At 41.1% G+C, this 23,586-nt stretch overlaps 1 protein-coding gene across 4 annotated transcripts; it reads right to left on the minus strand.

The window, feature by feature from the left end:
• Positions 1 to 521: 521 nt before the first annotated feature.
• Positions 522 to 22,881, minus strand: SPRYD7 (SPRY domain containing 7). 4 transcript variants are annotated; one of them, XM_003913888.2, is made up of 5 exons: positions 22,514 to 22,881; positions 17,327 to 17,443; positions 13,954 to 14,120; positions 7,862 to 7,964; positions 522 to 1,499 (listed from the first exon to the last, which is right to left on the minus strand). In XM_003913888.2, the coding sequence occupies exons 1-5, from the start codon at positions 22,617 to 22,619 to the stop codon at positions 1,402 to 1,404; spliced, it is 591 nt and encodes a 196-aa protein (XP_003913937.1). In that variant the 5' UTR covers positions 22,620 to 22,881; the 3' UTR covers positions 522 to 1,401. The 4 variants fall into 4 exon arrangements, with proteins under 4 accessions (XP_003913937.1, XP_021785119.1, XP_017806737.1 ...); XM_021929426.1 differs by lacking the exon at positions 522 to 1,499 and adding an exon at positions 3,986 to 4,083; XM_021929427.1 differs by lacking the exon at positions 7,862 to 7,964.
• Positions 22,882 to 23,586: the final 705 nt, after the last annotated feature.

Below are 23,586 nucleotides of genomic sequence, written 5' to 3' on the forward strand. Positions count from 1 at the left end.
CTGGCTAATTTTTTTTTAATATTTTTAGTAGAGACGAGCCAGGATGGTCTCGATCTCCTGACCTTGTGATCCGCCCACCTTGGCCTCCCAAAGTGCTGGGATTACAGGCGTGGGCCACCGCACCTGGTGCAAGTGCCTATGATTATTAAGGTGTTATACATATATTACCTTATCTAATCATAGAATCTTATGTCAGTATGATTGCTCCTTTTATAAATGGGAATCTGAGACTTGGAGAGGAGAAAATGGGATGAGCAGCAAAACTACAATTTGGATCTCTTTCTAACACCCATGTTTTCCTGAACAATGTACTGTTTCTAGTTGATAAAGGAGGGAAATGTATGCATCCTTGCCATGCTCATTTGAAAACAGACAACATATCTAAAGATGTATAGAGTAATTGGTTCAGGTCCCAGGGCGTTAACAGTTAAAGGACAGTGATTCTAGAAACCCGGCAAAGACTCAGGGTCGTGAAGAGGATTCACTTATCTCGGAAATGAAATAATCACAGGTGATGTGAATTTAGTGTATAACTAACAAAATAGGAAGAATATGTTTAATATAGTATGGCATATTCCTTAATTACAATTATTTTATTATTTCTTACAGAAAACATACAAATAAAAGTCCTTAAAAGAATAATCTCATTTAAATATAAAGCATCATTCTAGATGTCTGCCAGTGTATACTACATTACTAATGTATTCTAGATGTCTGCCAGTGTATACTACATTACTAATCAACCACTATTTACTCTGAAATTGAGGTAACACAGCCTGAGGCAACAAAATGCTCTGAGAGTTACTGAAACGTTTATCTCCTTTCACAAAGCAAATCAAAAGCAATGACATTACACAACAAAATAAGCAATTTAAGTTTTAAGAAAAGTGGTACATGATACAGTAAATAGATTGCCAAAAATGAAATTGCCAATAACATAAATTTCTCTCACTTTGTTATATTGTATATAAAAAAGGACACTAAGCGGCAAAATTATCCAACTGCAGACCTAAAATACTTAAAGAGGTCTAAACTTCAGAGTGACAAAAACACCCGCCCAACTCTGTATCTCTATCAAAACAAATATATTATGTAAGAAAGAGTCCCCTTTAAATATATATATATGTATATATAGCCATGTTATACTGTTAATTAAACCCACAGTTCTATTTATTTAAATAAGAATTAAATAAACTGCCCAAATGCTTATTTTCATTTCACAAAACATAAAGTATTTCAAATCACAACTTCAGGGTGGTATACTGAATACACTGGTTCCTTAGACAGCATCAACAAGCATATTTTTAAGAATATATTTTCATCTATAGGCCAGGTAAAGTTTTATTAAGTGATAAACATTTTTTAACAGTGCAGAAATACAAGTTTCAAAAACAAATACATTCAGAAGATCTGCTGTTCAAATAATATTTTTTCAAAACCAGGTGGAGGCGTATGATAAAATTCACTGAACTGGCAATCCAAAATTGCACTGTCATCAACTAAAGGATACAAAAAGAAAGAAAATAAATTAGAAACAAACACTTTAATTTGAATGAATACATAATTATAAAATAAAATAAACTGTCTCCATAATACTACAATATTAATAGGTAAGAAGAATAAATATATCTGCTGTCCCTGATACAAAACATAATCCTATGGGTAAAAACAGCCACAACAAAAATCAAAATCTGTCAAAAACATTGGAAGGATATATATAAAAATATTATTAATTCTCTCAAGAGGATGTGAATATGAGTAATTTTTTTCTTATTTGCTTATCTGTATTTTCTCAATTGTATACAATTAAGATATATATATTTTTTAAATGTTTAACTTTGGAAAAGTATAGATTCACAGGAAGTTGCAAAAATGTTAAGAGTCCAGTGCACCCTTTGTCCAGTTTGCCCCAGCGGTAACATCTTACATAACTACAGCTCAACATCCAAACCAGGAAACTGACATTGGCACACTACTGTGAACTAGACTGCAGGCCTTACTCAGCTTCGAAATGTTTTTACCAGCATTTACTCAAGAGAAATGAATGTGTATGTCCAAAGACATATTTTCAAATGTTCACGATAGCTTTATTTGTAATCGCCCCACACTGGAAACAAGCCTAATGTCCATCAACTGGTGAAGGATAAAGAAATTGTGATATATCCACACAGTGCTACACTTCTCAGCAATAAAAACTGATGAATTATTGATATATGCTACAGCATAAATGAATCTTCAAATAATTGTGCTGAGTGAAAGAAGCCAGACCAAAAGAAAAGACCATATGATTTTGTTAATATAATACTCCAGAAAATGCAGGCTAATCTGTAGTGACAGAAAGCAGATCAGTGGTTGTTTGGTTGGGGCTGGGGTAGGGAGAGGTGAGTAGGATATAAAAGGCAGAAGGAAACCTTTGGGGTGGTGAGTATGTTCATTAACTTGACCCCGGTGATGACAAAACAAAACATGACCGTAAAGCAAAGCAAGTAAATAATTAGCTCTGCCATCCAACAGTGATTACTCCCCCTGGGAGAGGAATGTAGCTGTGGTGCGGGCTGCATCTGGGCCAAGAAAATGTTCTATTTCTTGATCTAAGTCGTAATAATGTGGGTGTTCACTTGATAGCTATTTTTTTTTTTTTTTTTGAGACGAAGTCTCGCTCTGTTGCCCAGGCTGGAGTGCAGTGGCTGGATCTCAGCTCACTGCAAGCTCTGCCTCCCGGGTTTACGCCATTCTCCTGCCTCAGCCTCCCGAGTAGCTGGGACTACAGCCACCCGCCACCTCGCCCGGCTAGTTTTTTGTATTTTTTTAGTAGAGATGGGGTTTCTTCGTGTTAGCCAGGATGGTCTCGATCTCCTGACCTCGTGATCCGCCCGTCTCGGCCTCCCAAAGTGCTGGGATTACAGGCTTGAGCCACCGCGCCTGGCCAATAGCTATTTGTTAAATTGCACATATAAGTTTAATGCACGTTACTATATACTTTATATTTCAGCATAAATGCAGAAAAAAATGTAAATACTGGATTTGACATTCATGAAGTCACTAGTGATTTTAACAAGGGTGGTTTCAATGAGTGGTGTAATGGCAGCCGGATGGGGTTATAGAACAAACGAACAATAACAATAAAGGTGTCAAATGCTCTACCCCCTGAGCTAGTCAAGTAATCTATACAAGAAACCCCCTGTGACACCAGTTTACCTGTGTAACAAACCCTCACAGGTACCCCCTAACCTAAATGTTAAAAAAAAAAAAAGAAACAAAAACAATAAAGATGGCGGATGTAGGTTATTCTAGAAGAAATGTGGCCATCCGGGGAAGGGGAAACACAGGACTAGTGAGGGATGCATGCCCAAAGAAGGGTGTTTGGGATGGGACTCAATGTTTATAAGCAGTGAAAAGGGAGGCCCATGACATGAGATATCAATGAAATAACTGTCAAAGTGACATTCCAGAGTTGGGGAGTTTGGAACCCAGACTACAGATAAGAGTGTCTGCAACATGCAGAGCACCACTTCTGAGATGAGATGGAAAGAAGGCAGGACTGGACTTGAAGAGAGAGGGAAGCTGGAGTTCACTTGTGATCGTCTGTTTTTTGTAAAGTAGAAGGCAAGGCATTTTCAAAGGATGAATAGAGAATGCAAGAAGCACAGAATGCACAGACATGCACAAAGAATTGCTGAAAATTATTGAGAACTCAGATTAGGCTGGAATTCATAACTTTTTTTGTTTGTTTTTGTCTTTTTTTCTGAGACGGAGTCTCGCTCTATCACCCAGGCTGGAGGGCAGTGGTGCGATCTCGGCTCACTGCAAACTCCGCCTCCTGGATTCACGCCATTCTCCTGTCTCAGCCTCCTGAGGAGCTGGGACTACAGGCGCCCGCCACTACGCCCGGCTAATTTTTTGTATTTTTACTAGAGATGGGGTTTCATCGTGTTAGCCAGGATGGTCTTGATCTCCTGACCTCGTGATCTGCCCACCTCGGCCTCCCAAAGTGCTGGGATTACAGGCGTGAGCCACCGTGCCCAGCCAGGAAGTCATAACTTTGTAACCACACTTCTTCAATGTTATGCAGTCTTTTTCTCTCTATAGGTTAAGTGTAAGAAGAGACAAAATGAATCATTGGATTGATCAAGGATTAGGGATAGAAGGCAAAAGGGTAAGGGGATTTAAGTTTCATGTTTATCTTTGACAAGATCAGGCTATTAAAATACTTGGTTTAATTGGACTGATTTATGAGTTCAATTTATGAAATATAATTTAGTATCTATAACCTTAGTACATTACAAATAATGCTGAATAAAAGAAACAGCTTAGAGCATTAAACTTATTTGCTATAGTTAACTTGTATAACTCACTCTACTGATATTTATTTTATTTCTCAGGCTAACCTATTTCAAATATCAAGCTAAATTTCCATTTACTCAAGTAAATAAAGGAATTGCTCTTAGGCTTACCCAATATGCAACACTAAACTGAGTTTTAAAATACACATTTACATGCAAGGACACAGAAGGTAAAATGACTGAAAAGTAATTTTAGGAGAAAAGAAGGCTAATGAAAACCTTAAACTAAAAGGTAATCACAAGCTTTGGCTATTATCATATTATTATTTATATCTGTTACTGTATATTTCTGACATCCCAGTTTGTCATCATTGATACTGCTATTATAATTTTATTTTGCTTTTGAGACAGGGTCTTACTCTGGTGCCAAGGCTGGAGTGCAGTGGCATGATCACTGCTCACAGGAGACTTGATCTGCCACGCTCAAGAGATCCTCTCAGCTCAGCCTCCCAAGTAGCTGGAACTACAGGCACGCACAACTACACCTGGATAATTTTAAAATTTTTTGTAGAGACGGGTTCTCATTATGTTGCTCAAGGCTGGTTCTCAACTCCTGGACTCGAGCAACCCTCTTACCTCAGCCTCCCAAAGTGCTGGGATTACAGGCATGAGTTACTGCACCAGTGCTGCTTTTACAGTAAACTACAAAACATTTAATTAGTTCTTTTTTTTTTTTTTTTGTGGAGACGAAGTCTTGCTCTGTCACCCAGGCTGGAGTGCAATGGCACGATCTCAGCTCACTGCAACCTCCAGCTCCCGGGTTCAAGGGATTTTCCTGTCTCAGCCTCCCATGTAACTGGGATTACAGGAGTGCGCTACCATGCCTGGCTAATTTTTTATGTTTTTACTAGAGATAGGGTTTCACGATGTTGGCTAGGCTGGTCTCAAACTCCTGACCTCAAGTGATCCTTCGGCTTCGGCCTCTCAAAGTGTTGGGATTATAGGTGTGAGCCACCGTGCCGGTCCTAATTAGTTCTTATTATAACCCAAATTTAAGAACTTAAATGAGAAAATATTTTTAGACTTACTAAAACTACAGGCAGAAATATCATATACCTGTTTATTTAAAGTTGATGATATAAAAGGCTGGGCAGTGACTCATGCCTGTAATCCCAGCACTTTGGGAGGTCGAGGTGGGCAGATCACTTGAACTCAGGAGTTCGAGATCAGCCTGGCCAACATGGTGAAACCCCGTCTCTAGCAAAAATACAAAAGTTGGCCAGGCGCTCATGCCTATAATCCCAGCACTTTGGAAAGCCAAGGCAAGCAGATCACGAGGTCAAGAGATCGAGACCACGCTCGCTGGCCAACATGGTGAAACCCCGTCTCTACTAAAAATACAAAAATGAGCTGGGCGTGGTGGTGCGCGCCTGTAGTCCCATCTACTCAGGAGGCTGAGGCAGGAGAATCGCTTCAACCCGGGAGGCAGAGGTTTCAGTGAGCCGAGATCGCGCCACTGCACTCCAGCCTGGTGACGGAGCGAGATTCTGTCTCAAAACAAAACAAAACAAAACAAAAAAACCCAAAAGTTAGCAGGGCGTGGTGATACACACCTGTAATCCCAGCTACTCTGGCGGCTGAGGCACGAGAATAGCTTGAACCCAGGAGGTGGAGGCAGCAGTGAGCTGAGATCACAACATTGCACTCCAGTCTGGGTGACAGAGCGAGACACTCTGTCTCAAAAAAAAAAAAAAAAAAAGTTGATAATATAAAAAATGAAGCAGAATGGATAAAGACATTGTGGTTATGTTTTTCTAAAAAAAAAAGAGAGAAAGAGAGAGACCTTTTTTTAGAGATATGAATAAAAACATTTATGAATAAAATTATATATTATCTGGCATTTGCCTCAAAATAATCCAAGGAGGGTAAGTGAAGAACAATAGCAGCGTTGGGGGTTGGGGGGGTGTAGATGAAACTCAACTGGCTCCAAGTTGATAACTGTTTGAAGCTGGCTGATGGGTATATGAGGGTTTATTATACTATTCTTTTTACTTTTGTACATGTTTGGAATTTTCTATAATAAAAATTAAGGTAGGCCAGATGTGGTGGTTCATGCCTGTAATCCCAATAGTGGTGCACACTTGTAGTCCCAGCTACTGAGGTTGCTGAGGCAGGAGGATTGCTTGAACCCAGGAGTTTGAGGCTGCAGTGAGCTGTGATCGAGCCACTGCACTCCAGCCTGGGGGACAGAGCAAGACTCTGTTGCCACAAAAAAAAAAAAAAAAAAAAAATTAAAGTAATTAAGTGGTATAGAGTCATCTCTCAAGCAGCCCAAGTCTTGGAGGGACACACTTGTATAGAAATAATAGCACTTATACATATGCGACTACCAAAGCAAAACAATCAGTATGAAACTATTCCAAGTCACTATTTCCCTCAGAAAAGTGTTAACGTTTAGGGAATTTTGCAAAGGTTATTAATGCGCAGTCTACATAAAATTCCCATCTCTATCCAAAATATTATTTATAATTATGTTTCCTGGTCATGCAATCATTCCCAATAACTTGCAGAAAAAAATTTCTAAATTCAGTAAAGCTTTTTCAAACTTTCTAAAACATAAAACTACATGTTGAAAAAGGGAGTATGGTTATTGCATATTTAAGTATAATCATTGTAGTTAGCAAGTTTTTTTTAAATACATGGGGAACAGAAACTATCCTTAATCTTGCAAAGTGGGATTGTAATATCCTACTGACTACATTCCATATAAAAAGGTCCTTATGGCCGGGCATGGTGACTCACGCCTGTAATCCCAGCACTTTGGGAGGCCAAGGTGGGTAGATCATCTGAGGTCAGGAGTTCAAGACCAGCCTGGCTAACATGGTGAAACCCCATTTCTACTAAAAATACAAAAAGTAGCCAGGCATGGTGGCAGGCACCTGTAATCCCAGCTACTTGAGAGGCTGAGGCAGGAGAATCTCTTGAACCCAGGAAGCGGAGGTTGCAGTGAGCCGAGATTGTGCCACTGTACTCCGGGCTGGGTGAAGAGCGAGACTCCATCTCAAACAATAAATAAATAAATAAAATAAAAAGGTCCTTATTAACAGTGTGTCCAGATTTCTAGATGATAGCTATAAAAGTAACATACATGCTGATATGGTTTGGCTGTGTCCCCACTCAAATCTCATCTTGAATTATAGTTCCCATATTCCCCACGTGTTGTGGAGGGACCCGGTGGGAGGTAATTGAATCATGGGGGTGGTTACGTTCATGCTGTTCTTGTAATAGTGAGTGAATTCTCTCAAGATCTGATGGTTTTATAAGGGGCTTTCCCCCACTTCGCTCAATCTTCTCCTTCCCACTGCTATGTGAAGAAGGATGTGTTTGCTTCCCCTTCTGCCATGATTGTAAGTTTCCTGAGGCCTCCCCAGCTCTGCAGAACTGTGAGTCAATTAAACCTCTTTCCTTTATAAATTACCCAGTCTTGGGTATGTGTTTATAGCAGTATGAAAATGGACTGATACACATGCCAAACAAAAGTTTATATCTAATAATACACTAGAAATATTTCAGCTTACCATAAACAACTGGATACACTGTCCCTCGTATACCTGATGCTGGACAATGCATGTTTTTTCCATTCAAGTATACATTTAACTCAACATGGTCATATGTAATACCCTAGGAAGGAAAAAACAGAAATGTTCCATAAAAGCTGAGCTGTCAGAAAGCATTGACTGGGAAGTATGGAAACACAAAAAGCTAAGCATAGGTTGACAACGATTTTCATTAAGGGTTGACAATTTGGTAGAATTCTACTTGAACTGAGCTAAAAAAATTAGTAGTGATTATGAGGGGGGATAAAGTCAGGTAACATCCCAAGAGTCCACATTAGAGGTAAAAGATTAAGGTAAAACTGAACTAGGATTCAGTTTAAATCCTAGAATTATATTTGTATAATCTGGATTTTATATTTTGAATGCTAAGATAATGTAAGTACTACATACCATGAATAGATAAAACTTTCACACTCATACAGAAAACACTGCTCTCTCTCTACAGAATTTGATCTTAAGAAGGAAAAACAAAGGTTTTTATCACTGTCAGGACTTACTACCTGTCACTGTTTTCAAATTGTGAAGAAACATCTCTATACAATTTATTTCCAGAAGGAAATAACACATTTCTACATCTCCTTACCCTGGTTTCAAATTTGTCAAGTGTATAATCAAGGAAAAGCTGGTGTTTACAACTGAATAAAATTGGTAATTAGTTTCAAGTTAAAAAATAGAAAAATAACAGCTCAAATGATTTAAAAAACAATGTAATAAAAATTAATCAGTACACTATTGATGGCAAAAATCACAATTAGTGATATTAATAATAATTGTTAAAATGCTAGAAAACACTTAGCCCATATTATATACCAATAGTGCTACTATTCTAGGCAGTTCATATTTACTCATTTAATCCCCACAAGAAGACAGTATTATTATCCCCATTTTACAGATGAGGTAGCTAAAGCACAGAAAGATTAAGTAATTTACCTAAGGCTGCACAGCTAGGAAGTGGAAAAGCTGTGATTTAAATCCATGCAGTATGATTTCAGAATACTTGCTCTTAATCACAATACCTCTCTCTAAATCACCATGCCTCTCTTTAAACACTTGTTCTTAATCACCATATCTCTCTTTAAAACTTTATACAATAGCTACTGATAACAAAAAGAGATCTTTCCCTTGAAAGACAGCAGAGATCTTTCAATAGAGACGTCATCATAGACCAACAAGCAAACCACTTCAAGGATTTCAGGATTTCTGACTGTAGAAAAATTCTACCAAGTTAAAAGCTTTTTAGAGGTAAAAAAGATTTTATAGATCATCTTAGTCTTAATTCTCTCTCTTTAAAAGCAAGACAGCAAAAGCCCAGAGAAGCTAATGTGGTAAGTGCTATGAAAGATTATCAATTCTTAGCAAAGCCAGGGTTAACTTAAACAATTATTAATAATTAAGGAATATTGAGAAAGATAAATAGTACATAGATTGCCTTTGTTTCACTTTAGTTTGTGTCTTTAGATATAGTAATAAAGCTAACTGATGGCTGGGATTCACTTTTCTAATGAAAAAGTCTGTTTTCATTTTAAAAAACAAAAACTTAATTACATTAAAAAAAGAAAGTATGTTACTCTCATTATGGGACTACCAGAAATCTAGCAGTTCACATCAGTGAGGCTGTAATCCAGGCACCTTCATCCCCCAGTGGCCGATCGCAAACAAACAAGTTTTGTTTTTGTTTTTGAGAGAGTCTCGTTCTGTCACCCGGGCTGGAATGCAATGGCATGATGTCGGCTCACCGCAACCTCCGCTTCCCGGGTTCAGGAGATTCTCCTGCCTCAGCCTCCCAAGTAGCTGGGATTACAGGCGCCCGCCACCATGCCTGGCTAATTTTTGTATTTTTAGTAGAGATGGCATTTCACCATGTTGGCCAGGCTGGTCTCGAACTCCTGACCTCAAATGATCTGCCCACCTTGGCCTCCCAAAGTGCGGAGATTACAGGTGTGAGCCACCGCACCCAGCATCAAACAAGCAAGTATTAAACCCAAGCCTGCAGCAGCAAGATCCCAGTACCAAAGAAGAGAGGAAGGATGTGAGAAGTCCCACCTCCAGTATAGTTTAGTTCAAGTATTTTCTTTCCTTTTTTTTTTTGAGACTAGGTCTCACTCTGTCGCCCAGGCTGGAATGCAGTGGTGTGATCTTGGCTCAGTGTGATACGCCCGCCTCAGCCTCCCAAAGTGCTGGGATTACAGGCATGTGCCACTGTGATGGGCCAGTTCAAGTATTTTCTAACCTAATCTATTCTATGATGAAGAAACTGGGTTTGACTCTGCCAAAATAATAGCAAAATATACTGTATGCTCTATGTCTTCATTAATAATTGTGTGCAGGTTACTGAACAGATTCTGAAATTAGACTGCTTCAGATATGATCTTGGTTTTTGTTTTTGTTTTTGAGACAAAGTCTTGCTCTGTGGCCCACGCTGGGTGGAGTGCAGCGGCAGGATCATGGCTCACTGCCGCCTTTATCTCCTGGGCTGAAGCGTTTCTCTCACCTCAGCCTTCCAAGTAGTTGGAACTACAGCGGCACGCCACTATGCCCAGCTAATTTTCTTTTTAAATTTTATTTATTTATTTATTTATTTATTTATTTATTTATAGAGATGGGGTCTCACTATGTTTCCCAGGCTGGTCTCAAATTCCTGAGCTCAAGGGATCCTTCTGCCTTGGCCTCTCAAAGTGCTAGGACTACAGGCATAAGCCATAGTACCTGGCCGAGCTATATAGTCTCATAATTAACTCACATAAAAAGTTACTTAACTTCTCTTAATCTGTAAAATGGGGATAATACTACCACTACTGTAATGGGCACGGTGGCTCACGCCTGTAATCTCAGGACTCTGGGAGGCCGAGGCGGGTAGATCACCTGAGATCAGGAGTTCCAGACCAGCCTGACCAACATGGCAAAACCCTGTCTCTACTAAAAACACAAAAAAATTAGCCAGGAGTGGTGGCAGGCACCTGTAATCACAGCTACTTGAGACTGAGGCAGGAGAATTGCTTGAACCTGGGAGGGGAAGCTTGCAGTGAGCTGAGATTGCACCATTGCACGTCAGCCTGGGCAACAAGAGCAAAACTCCATCTCAAAAAAAAAAAAAAAATAATAATAATACCTATTTCAAAAGGCCATTATGAGCATTAAACAATTTAATCCTTGCCAGGCACTTAGAACAGTGCCCATAATAAATACTTAGGTCTGGGCATGGTGGCTCATGCCTGTAATCCCAGCACTTTGGGAGGCCAAGGTGGGCGGATCACGAGGTCAGGAGTTCGAGACCAGCCTGTCCAATATGGTGAAACCCCATCTCTACTAAAAAATACAAAAATTTAGCCAGGCGTGGTGGCACGCACCTGTAGTGCCAGCTACTCGAGAGGCTGAGACAGGAGCATTGCTTGAATCCAGGAGGCGGAGGCTGCAGTGAGCCGAGATGGCGCCACTGCAATCCAGCCTGGGCAACAGAGTGAGACTCCATCTCAAAAAATAAATAAATAAATAAATAAATAAATAAATAAATAAAGGCTTAGAAGTGTTCGTTATTGTTATTATTAGAGTGTTTATAAGACTTCTCTAAAATTAAACTGATAAATGCATGTTAAAATGAAATTTGAACTTTTCAGAATTATATGTATAAGGAGAAAGTAGGCCGGGCACGGTGGCTTACACCTGTAATCCCAGCACTTTGGGAGGCCAAGGCAGGCAGATCATGAGGTCAGGAGTTGGAGACCATCCTGGCAAATATGGTGAAACCCCGTCTCTAGTAAAAAATAACAAAAAATTAGCCAGGTGTGGTGGCGGGTGCTTGTAGTCCCAGCTACTCAGGAGGCTGAGGCAGGAGAATGGTATGAACCTGGGAGGTGGAGCTTGCAGTGAGCTGAGATCATGCCACTGCACTCTAGCCTGGGCGACAGAGTGAGACTCCGTCTCAAAAAAAAAAAAAAAGAAAAAGGAGAAAGTAAGCATAAACTGTGTCATGTGTCTCTTTCTAGTTCTGTAGCAGGCTGTGCTGTACTGGGTGATAATCATATGAATATAATCATATAATCATTTGGTTAGATGTTCAGAGCTTATTTTTCTTGATTTCTCCTCAGAGAATGGTACCATGACTTTAATTCTAAACACATGAGAATGCTTTTCCTCTCTTATAATCCATTCTACTTATTCCATGCCACCGTTAACAATTTGGTAAAATTTGTTCTCCAGTGTTTGAACTAGGAAGATAAAGTTAAAATGGCAGGGTAATGTTTTTCTTTTCTTGGCTCTGCATGTATTTCATAGTTTTAGTTCTCCTTTTATGAGAATAAGCATGAAAACTTGAAGTCTAATTTAACGACACTGACAGACTAAAAGTGGCATTCTTCAGTCTGTCACATTATGCTATCAGACATTACAATGAATGAAATGGGATAGGAAGGCAGGTAGAAGTTTCAGTTCATCAACAAAGAAAAACATTTGTTACTGATTATCCTTTCTTATGTTTGAATTTCATCTTTTAGGGTAAACAGGTTGACAGCATCAACTTGACTTCAAGATTCTCTTTCAAGAAATCACCATTTGAATAAGGATGTTCCATATTATGGGCATCTGGCAATGATCTACAAATACAGAACCAGCTATTCAAAAAGAATGAGGAAAAGCAGATTTTTTGAATGGCTTACGCCTTTCATCTCATTTTTTCTTTAGTAAATTCCGGAAAAAAACTTCCAACAATTAAAAACTTACTGTTGTTCATATTTTTTAAATTGCAAAAAAGAGAAGAAAGATCAGGCCATAATTAAAAATCTTAATTTCCACACCTTTCTTCATTCTTTCTAAAATACTGTACTTTTTTATAATTAATTAACCTGGATTTCTCTTATCTGTATCATCTTATTAGAAACTTTCTCTCATGATTCACGGATTCCTCTCAACTTGATATCAGAATTGAGAACCCAAGGTTCGGTGTACAATGGCACCTCAGCTCAAGGAGACTCCAGGACTCTGTTCTCAATCATAGCCTGACCTCAGTGGACAGGGAGGGGTTTTGGATATGCAGTGTGGGAGGAAGTATCTGGAAAAGACAGAAAGAAATCTTTGGATTACATTTTCAATGTGCTAGCTTTGTAAAGAGTTAAATATAGCCAGTTAGGAGTAAAAACAGTAAAGTCTTAATAACATGTAACTTTTACTATCCTCTGCTTTCCAAAAAAGAAAAACTTTTCTACAATCAAGCTTTAGGATTTTGAGTTCTGTTCTCTGAAGAGTTTAATTAGGTTAAGTTTAATGAAGATGAACATTTCTGATAAAATGCTGTAATTCTCTAACAGAATTTCATAACAAATTAAGAAATAAATATGTAGCTAGGTGCGGTGGCTCTGGCCTGTAATCCTAGCACTTTGGGAGGCGGAGGCCAGTGGATCACTTGAGGTCAGGAGTTCGAGTCCAGCCTGGCCAACATGGCGAAACCCCATCTCTACTAAAAATACAAAAAAATCAGCCGGGCATGGTGGTGTGTGCCTGTAATCCCAGCTACTCAGAAGGCTGAGGCAGGAGAATAGCTTGAACTTGGGAGGTGGAGGTTGCAGTGAGCCAAAATCATAACACTGCACTACAGCCTAGGTGACAGAGCAAGACTCTAAGAAAAACAAAACAAAACAAAACAAAACAAAATCCAAGAAATAAATGTGAACATTTTCCCTAAGAGATATCCAGCCTCAAAAATATCTAGCATTTTCTAATATAAGCTTCAGCAAACCAAACTTAGAATTGTGGGCCAAGGTTTCTCTAATGTGAGAGAAACAGGAATGTGTGGTCAGCAGCCAGCCTGTCATTAATTCTCCAGAGTAGAAATAAGGATTCACACTGATTTTCCTGGCCAGTGGCAGCTCTAAAAAGGAGGGAGCACTTGAGTAGGGCACAACATCTATACCAAGTGCTCTCCTGGAAAATGCACCATCTCATTAGATCCAATTCCATTGCTTTGGAATTCAAACCACAAACTCCCAGGCAAAGCTGTAGATACTAAAAGCAGTTCAAGTTTCGTCATTTACAGTGGAAAGCAACTCCACGAAGGAACTCACCACCACATCTCCTTCCTGTGGAAGACTGTTTGCTGGCAGCCTATTTTTCTCTTCATTGTTGTGGTAAAGGGCTCCATCATTTCTCATCACCAGACTGTGCACATCTCGGCCAAGAGGAATCTGATTCAAGTTAACCTTCTGAGTTGCAACACCAATACCCCAGATTCCTAAAAATATAATAGTTTAAATGCCCTCAAAATCTGAAGACTACAACCATAAACAGAGTTATTTTAAAAGGGAGTATAAACTTTTTAAAGGAAGTACTGTATTATCACTAAATTGTTTTCTATTACTCTTTAAAAAAAATCTTCTTTTAAAAGTAGTTTGCACCAGCCTGGGCAACATGCCCAAACCCTGTCTCTATAAAAAATACAAAAATTAGCTGGACATGTGAGCATGTGCCTGTAACCCCAGCTACTTAGGAGGCTGAGGTGGGAGGATTGTTTGAGCCAGGGAAGTTGAGGTTGCAGTGATCCATGACCATTCCACTGCACTCCAGCCTGAGCAACAGAGCCAGACCCTGTCTCAATAAATAAAATAAAATAAAATAAAATAAAAGTAGTTTGCAAACCATACTATGTTCTCCACAGATGTAATACAGCCTAGGAGATAAGAGAGTGGGCCCTGGAATTGTGCAAATGAAGATTAAATCTTGACTCTGCTACGTCATCTTGTGCAAATTACCTAACCTCTCTTTGTTCCCTTATCTGTGAACTGAGGATTCTAACAGTACTCACCTCACAAGGTTATGAAAACATACAAGATAATTCAAGTAAAGCACTTGGAACAGTGTAAGTACTCCAAAACAGGAGTAAGTAAAGCACACAATAAGTATTCAGAAAATGCTAGCTGTCATCATCATCATTATTATTCTGTCAAAAAGATATTTAAAAAGCTACACATTGAATTTAAATGGCCTGGAATTCAATTCCAAGCTCTCCCTCTGAAAAGTGGGAATATATCGTCTTCAGTTTTTACATCTACAATGAGTGACAAACAATATATGTCATAAGCAATATTATGGAGAGGAGAAATTAACAATAAGGTGTAAAATCATTTTCTTACCCAGTATTTGAAGCCACCACACCCAGCTAATTTTTCTTTTCTTTGTAGAGATGGGGTTGTGCTATGTTGCCCAGGCTGGTCTCAAACTCCTGGCCTTGAGCAATCCTCCTGCCTTAGCCTCTCAAAGCGCTGGAATTACAGGTGTAAGCCACCATGCCCCACTGAAAATCATCATTTAAAACTAATTTAGAGCTAGGCACGGTGGCTTGAGCCTGTAGTCTCAGCTACTGGGGAGGCTGAGGCAGGAGTACTGCTTGAGCCTAGAAGCTCAAGGCTGCACTGAGCTATAATCATGCCACTGCACTCCAGCGTGGGTGACAGAGCAAGACCCCATCTATAAATAAATAAATAAGTAAAACTAATTTAGAAAATAAGCCCTAGGGGGAAATTTCATATCATTCAAGGCTAGTCAAGTAATAGTAAGATTCATTTACTCCACTCTCATTTTCCTATTATCTACCCATATTACTGATGCAGTATTTCACTAGAAGTTTATTTACAATAAAGTTTTTTTTTTTTTTGAGACAGTCTTGTACTGTTGCCCAGGCTGGAGTGCAGTGGCATGATCTTGGCTCACTGTAACCTCTGCCTCCTGGGTTCAAGCGATTCTCCTGCCTCAGCCTCCCAAGTAGCTGGGATTACAGGTGCCCACCACCACGCCCGGCTAATTTTTTGTACTTTTAGTAGAAACGGGGTTTCACTGTGTTGGCCAGACTGGTTTCAAATGCCTGACCTTGCAATCCATCCCCTCAGCCTCCCAAAGTGCTGGATTACAGGTGTGAGCCAGCATGCCCAGCCACTTTTTTTTTTTTTTTTTTTGAGATGGAGTCTCACTCTGTTGCCTGGGCTGCAGCACAGTGGTACAGTCTCAGCTCACAGAAGCCTCCACCTTCCGGGTTCAGGTAATTCTCCTGCCTCAGCCTCCCGAGTAACTGGGACTACGGGTGCCCACCACCATGCCTGGATGATTTTTGTATCTTTAGTAGAGATGGGGTTTCACCATGTTGGCCAGGCTGATCTTGAACTCCTGGCCTCAGGTGATTCGCCCACCTTGGCCTCCCAAAGTTGTTGGGATTACAGGCATGAGCCACCATGCCCGACCACTTTACAATAAAGCTTTTATTTAAAAAGTTTTCCCATATACAATACAGACACAGTTAACTAACCTATTACAATCACATAGAATTGCTTTACAGTTCAAGAAACTCCATAAATTTTAAAAAGAGAAATATAGACTGTAGACTTCTATCTGAATTCTGAATTTGATGACTGAATTCAAAACACTGAATCAGGGTATTTTAATAACTGAGTTAAGAGAAAAACTCTGGCTCACGCCTGTAATCCCAACACTTTGGGAGGCCGAGGAGGGCAGATCATGAGATCGGGAGTTTGAGATCAGCGTGACCAACATGGTGAAACCCCCGTCTCTACTAAGAATATAAAAATTAGCCGGGCGTGGTGGCACATCCCTGTAATCCCAGCTACTCAAGAAGCTGAGGCAGGAGAATCGCTGAACCCGGGAGGTGGAGGTTGCAGTGAGCCGAGATTGCGCTACTGCACTCCAGCCTGGGCAACAGAGCAAGACTCTGTCTGAAAAAAGAAAAAAAAAAAAAAGAAAGAATCAACAGATTGACTTTAATCCTAAGATAAATAGCAACAGTATATGCTGCTTATATGTTTGACCTTATATGCTTGACCAAACAAGAGGGTTCATCTGGATCCCATTAAAAATACTAGTGTCTTATATTTATACAGCATGTCTTGTCTTAAAACACTTTCATACAGAGTTCCCGTGAGGCAGAAAGGGCAGCATCTGTAATACCCATTTTATAGATAAGAAAACTGAACCTGGCCGGGCGCGGTGGCTCAAGCCTGTAATCCCAGCACTTTGGGAGGCCAAGACGGGTGGATCACGAGATCAGGAGATCGAGACCATCCTGGCTCACACGGGTGAAACCTCACCACTAAAAATACAAAAAAAATAGCCAGGTGAGGTGGAGGGCTCTGTGGTCCCAGTTACCGAGGTGGAGGTAGGACCGGTAACCTCGAGGCGGAGCTTGCAGTGAGCTGATCCGCCATCACTTCAGCCTGGCGGTAGAACGAGATCACTAAAAAAAAAAGAAAACTGTACCTAATTTAACTAAATTAACTAATTTACCCAGGATCATACAATAAGAAGTGGAAGACCCAGATCTTCTAAGAGTTTGGTGCTTTTATATTACCTTCTGAATCTTTTCTATATGTTACAATTTACTGTTAATATTTAGAACAATTAGGACTTTTAATAGTAAAGTACCATTATACCAACCTGTGGACTGGACTTTGAATTCAAAATAGCTTTTGTTTTGATGTAAAGGTGCGCTGGCTAAACAACCTCCTGTTCCACATATTCTTCTTCCATTCTTTACAATAACAACATCTGTTCCTAAATAAAAAATGCAGACACTATGTAAAGTTTTGTATTTTCCTTTTTTTTTTTTTTTTTTTTTTTTTTTTGAGACGGAGTCTTGCTCTGTCGCCCAGGCTGGAGTACAGTGGCATGATCTTGGCTCACTACAACCTCCTCCTCCTGGGTTCAAGTGATTCTCCTGCCTCAGCCTCCCGAGTAGCTGGGACTACAGGCATGCGCCACCATGCCCCACTACATTTTTATATTTTTAGTAGAGACGGGGGTTTCAACATATTGGTCAGGTTGGTCTTGAATTCCTGACCTCGTGATCCACCCACCTTGGCCTCCCAAGGTTCTGGGATTACAGGCGTGAACCACCGCGCCCGGCCAAGTTTTGTATTTTCAATCCAACAATCAGGATTAATTTGTTCAGTTCTAACTCAGTCCACAAAAAATAGGGACACTGTAAGTACTTTGAAATATAGCTGAATTATTTTAAATATTTAATTCACTATTTTTTCCTAACGGAACATTTATAAGTAATATTCATTTGTATGTATAAATTTTTTTTATTTTTATTTTTATTTTTTTGAGACTGAGTCTCGCTCTGTCGCCCGGGCTGGAGTGCAGTGGCCGGATCTCAGCTCACTGCAAGCTCCGCCTCCCGGGTTTACGCCATTCTCCTGCCTCAGCCTCCCGAGTAGCTGGGATTAACTAAGCACGCTGGGTACAGTGGTTCACACCTGTAATCCCAGCACTTTGGGAGGCCGAGGTGGGCAGACTGCTTGAGTGCAGGAAGTCGAGACCAGCCTGGGCAACCTTGCAAAACCCCATAACTACAAAAAATACAAAAATTAGCTGGTGTGGTGTCATGAGCCTGTAGTCCCGGCTACTTGGGAGGCTGAGGTGGAAGGATCACTTGAGCCTGGGAGGGAGAGGTTGCAGTGAACTGAGATTGCACCACTGCACTCTAGCCTGGGCGAGAGAAGTAAGTTTTAATTAAGCAGTTTCAAGTAAACTGTAATAACTCTGAATTATATGGAACGTTTAAAACACTTTTAAGGTAGAAATAGACTAACTCCTTTAATATTTAGCCAGGATACCAATTGATGATTTCATAATTTCTTAATTTAAACCAAAACATAAATACAAGAGACTTTAGTAAATTGGTAGTTTTCAATTCTATTCAAATGAATTAAAACACTTTACTAAAAGCCACCTGAATGCCTACTAAATACAAGCTACTATACTTGTGCATTAGTCATGTAAGAACTGAAGAGTACAGGGAATATGCAAAAGAACACACATCTATGTTGAAGTACCTGACAGTGAAAAACTGCTAACTTTAAGATCTTAAAATGTTTATTAAGATAGCTACTTCAATCACATTGCAAATATGTAAACAAGGTTTTAACATTCTTACACACAGTTTATTCTCGTGGAAAATTTTTATTTTAGATGAAACAACATCTATAGATGAGAGTGAGAAAGAGAGACACTGTCTCCTGATGTGTTCCTAGTACCAATTTGATTTAGGAAAACATGTATATCAGAGAATACACATAATTCTAACATGTAAGAAATAGCCCATACACCAATGCATATAACTCCCAATACTTGTGGCCACTACTACCACTTTGCTGGCAATAACTGTACCAGCCAAGCAGATCTGAATATTAGAACTGTATGGGACTCTTCCAGAAGGGGTTAAAAAAATTAGGTCATAGTAACAAAAGGCTGAATTCACAGGTAAACAAAATTATTTGGGACAAATACATAAGAGAAATGCAAAATTTTCAGATTCTAACACAATTCTAAACTGGTTAAGACATGCTCTCCCTTAAGGTAAAACTGAGATCCTATTGTATGATTACTAAAAATTCATTAGCATCCTTTTTTTTTTTCTAATTTAAAAAGTTAACTCCCAAATTCTGGGAAAGCACCTTTATAAATAATTTGCATCTTTCTACTCCATATACCTGCAGTAGTTTCAACTGGAGAGCATCTTCCTTGATGGCAAAGACCATGCAGTGTTTGGCATTGAGCAGCTGCTCATCAAATAAATGATAAAGGATGAATGAATATGCTGGGCTAAGCACTTTGTAGTGGACATGCAGCATCTGTTCTCCTTTTCCTGACGGACTTCCCTCTGGAGATCAAAACAGTTCCAAGAAAGCTGACTATCTCTGCTTCAGGTGTACAACATTTGACCTAGGTTAAGGCAATCAGTGCCCTGCACATTTCTTGGCCACAGTAACTAAGAACTGCTACATGACCTAATCAACTACAATTAGAATCTCAGGACTTTTGCCAGCACAATGGGATAAAACACTCTTGGCCAGGCACGGTGGCTAACAATCCCAGCTCTTTGGGAGGCTGATGCAGGCAGATTACTTGAGGTCAGGAGTTCAAGACCAGCCTGACCAACATGGTGAAACCCCCATCTCTCCTAAATATACAAAAATTACCAAGGCGTGGTGGTGGGCGCCTGTAGTCCCAGTTACTCAGGAGGCTGAGACAGGAGAATTACTTGAACCCAGGAGGCGGAGGTTACAGTGAGCTGAGATCAGGCCACTGCACTCCAGCCTGGGTGACAGAGCGAGATTCCCTCTCCAAAAAAAAAAAAAAAAAAAGAATATTTAGGGTGTTTATGAATCATTAGGGAATCATTTTAAGCTTATCCCATTTCTCTTAAGTACACAAATGTCCTGTATTTGAATCTGTAGTTTTAATGATTGGTACTGCTTAGACAGTCAAGGCAAATTTGAGTACAGCCAGAATGCCGCATAAACATAGCCACAGAGGATGTTTTAAGAAACATAAATTTCCAAATGAGTGGTATCCCTTTCAAAGTAGCTCCCTTGGAAGTCATTTGTTTCTAAAATGTCAACTCACAATTAAAAGCCAAAGATATGGCATCAATGATAATACTTACAAAAACTATGCCATAGAAAATTACAAAAGAGGAATTCCAAAGTGGTTTTAAGTAATACAACATCACCAAAATGACAACCCTGAGAGATAATCACTTGAAGTATACAGATAATTTTATTTTAAAAAATCATATTTCTTAGGTTATTTAATATAATAATGTTTCACACAACCAAATCCATGTGTTTCTAGTTTCAAGTCAAGATCAATCCATGCTCTTCTAACTCAACAACCCTTTTCTTTCATTTTATTCAGGTTCTCAAATCAGGCTCCTCTGTGATTGAATAATTTAAGTTTACAGAAAGGCTAAGAAAAACCTTCCTGGCCAGGCGCGGTGGCTCATGCCTGTAATCCCATCACTTTGGGAGGCTGAGGCAGGCAAATCACGAGGTCCGGACCAACATGGTGAAACCCCGCCTCTAGTAAAAATACAAAAATTAGCGGGGTGTGGTGGTGGGCATCTGTAATCCCAGTTACTCAAGAGGCTGAGTCAGGAGAATCACTTGAACCCAGGAGGCGGAGGTTGCAGTGAGCCGAGATTGTGCCACTGCACTCCAGCCTGGGCAACAACAGTGAAACTCCGTCTCAAAAAAAAAAAGAAAAAAAAAGAAAAAAAAAAAAGAAAAGAAAAGAAAAAAAGAAAAAACTTCCACGCAGTTAGAAAATTTGGAGATGACATTACTCTATTTCATCCAATTAGTAGCTGACAGTTGCTGGACAGCTTTGGAGAAATAAAACATAGTGGAATGAGTATATCTGACCAGCTCTTCCTAGAGGAAACAGACGCCAGAGAAAAGGAATGCTTCAAAGAGCAGACTGCAGTAATTCAAGAGTCTAACAGTAAAGATAAGAAGTGCCGCAGCTGATCATGAGTTCCAGGAACTATGTACGGTTGTCCTTCACTATATTCTAAGCACTTATAACAATGCCTGCCACCTGATAGTTGCTTAATAAATATTACTTCAGTAAATGAGTAACTGAAATGGAAATATTTTCTGGGGAAAACTATAGGATTTGAACTCCATCGTCTATAAATGATGATGGATAAAAAATAATTTAAAGATTACTTATGTATTAAGGATATGTGCTACATTTGGGAGATCTAAGAATTAAAAGTAAATACACACGTACAAGGTGATTACATAATTATCACATTTAGTATGTGTTATACAAAAATGTAGTGGGCAGAGTGTTCCCAGAATTATTAGGAATCTGGGCAAGAGAGAGTTTTATCATAAATATTAAGAAGTGCCTTTTTATTTCAAGGCACTGTCCTTTAAACAATCAGAAATGTGTGAAAAATCAAAAGTGCAGAAGTATAGTTAGAATAAAATAATCCACAAAACACATTACTCTAACTGAAATAAGTATATTGGGAAATCTCTCCTTCTAGAACCACATTCCAGAAGCATGAAACTACCTGGGAAAAGTCTAAGAACAGAAATAAGGTAGTGAAAGAGGCTATGACAGGAGAGGAAGAATGTTAGATAAATTATATGGATTGGAATTAAAAGGATAAAGCAGATGCAAAGGAGCAAAGTGCTATTTTATTTTGCAACAGCTTGACCTGTAGGGAAGAGACCCATCAGATGAAATTACAGTACCTCTAACAATGACTAAGGAGTCGGGCAAGGGGAGGTTTTAGTTGAAATGGCAAGTTCTGACCTGAGGTGCGACTTCAGACTTCTGCAGTCTGCCTTGTTTTGACTTTAAGTGATAGGAAAATTACTTCCAATAATACAGGCTTCAACCTATAAATGATGGGGCTCAAGAGACCCGACCGACAGTCAGGGCAGGAGGAGGAGCAAAACCGGACCTAGAAGCATTCTGAAAATGTGTAGGTTTTGACTGGGGCGCGCCAGGAGGGCACTCTCCGCCCCCTCGCCTGGGGACGTGTGACATCTCCGGAGGAAGCCCTCGGAGTTCCTGTGAAAATGGGAGGTCCACACGCCCACTCGCGATGACAGACACAGAGAGGGCTGCGCAGCCTTGAACACAGAACCGGGCCCAGTTGGAGTCCGCCGGCGTCTGGAAAGATCTGTGAGACGAAATGGTGTCGGGGCAGCGTCGCCTGCGCGGCGGGGCAGCGTGGGGACCCTCTGACCCTGCAGGTCCCCCTGCCCGCCGCGCCCGGCCCCCGTGAGCCGTTGGGTCTGGGGAAGGGAGGGCCCTTACCCATGTGCTGCGTATCCAGCTGCACGGCCGGCATCTCCTTCAGAGGGATGTGGCCAGTCCCGCCGTCTCTGCAGCACCGCAGGCAGCACAACACCGAGGTGGCCATCGCGCAGGGACCACCGACTCCGTCGCCGTCCCTAGACAGAGACGACACCTCCCCCCGCCGCTCCGCTCTGTCTCCTGCCCCCGCCCGAGCGCTGGACTTCTCTGTGTGGAGTTCGGAGGCCGGTACAGCGACACCCTAGGCCGGGAGGGCGCAATGCAGGCTGAGGTTAGGCCGGCGTGCGAGGAAGACGCGGAGAATCAAAGGGGCCGGGGAGGGACCAGACAGGGTGAGCGGCGGGGCGGGGCCGGGGAGACGGGTGGGGCTAGTGGCGCGCGGAGGCGAGGCAGGGGGCGTGGCGTGGCCGGCCTGAGGCTGTGGGACGCCGTGCGCCTGCGCACCAGCTGGTTTTTCCTCTTGGGCTGTTTCGCGCACTCCCTCAGCGCTGACAGGTGAGTGGGGCTGTCTGTCCCTCAGTACTCTCAGGGGTTTTCCAGTGCAGAATTTTTAAAACGCAGCACCCCTTGGTCCCGGTCTCGACATTATTTCTATGGACGGATTGACAGAAGCGAATCAGTTTGGGGGAAGGGGAGCTAATGGAAATGACTTCCGAGGTTTCCCTCCGCGGGCCCAGGTTGAGCAGGCTTTGCCACCACGGAGAGCCCCCGTCTCCCTGCCGTGGCTGGTTTCCCTCACATCCTAAATAGACTCACGAGGGCCCCAGGAGTAATGCGTGTTAGTGACTGCACTGTGGATGTGCACCGGGGCTCACGCGGGCCCTAATGCATTTTCGGTGCGGAGACGCGCTCTACCTGGCTGGGCAGTCCGGGGCGCGCGGGAGGCCCCTGGGAGCACACCACTGGGGCGGGGTCGGAGGCGATTCGTGACCTGCCTCTTCCAAGCTCCCCCTGTCTGGTGCACTGAGGGTTCCGAGGAATGTGACGGGAACCCTGGAGGCTGCGGGAAGCCTGCTGGGTCCCGAGGGAAGCCTTCGGCTCCTACCGTCCGCTCCTTCCTGCTTCCACACAGG

The sequence above is a fragment of the Papio anubis genome, chromosome 15 (genome assembly GCF_008728515.1).
Source record: "Papio anubis isolate 15944 chromosome 15, Panubis1.0, whole genome shotgun sequence".
NCBI classification, from domain to species: Eukaryota; Metazoa; Chordata; class Mammalia; order Primates; family Cercopithecidae; genus Papio; species Papio anubis.

Bases quoted from the DNA above. Each gene is read 5' to 3' on its own strand.
- SPRYD7 (XM_003913888.2), bottom strand. From the start codon at position 22,619: ATGGCCACCTCGGTGTTGTGCTGCCTGCGGTGCTGCAGAGACGGCGGG. The intron at 17,444-22,513 runs GTAAGGGCCCTC...TTTTTTATTTAG, and splicing joins GCTGGATACGCAGCACATGG to GAACAGATGTTGTTATTGTA. The intron at 14,121-17,326 runs GTTGGTATAATG...TTATATTTTTAG, and splicing joins ATTCAAAGTCCAGTCCACAG to GAATCTGGGGTATTGGTGTT.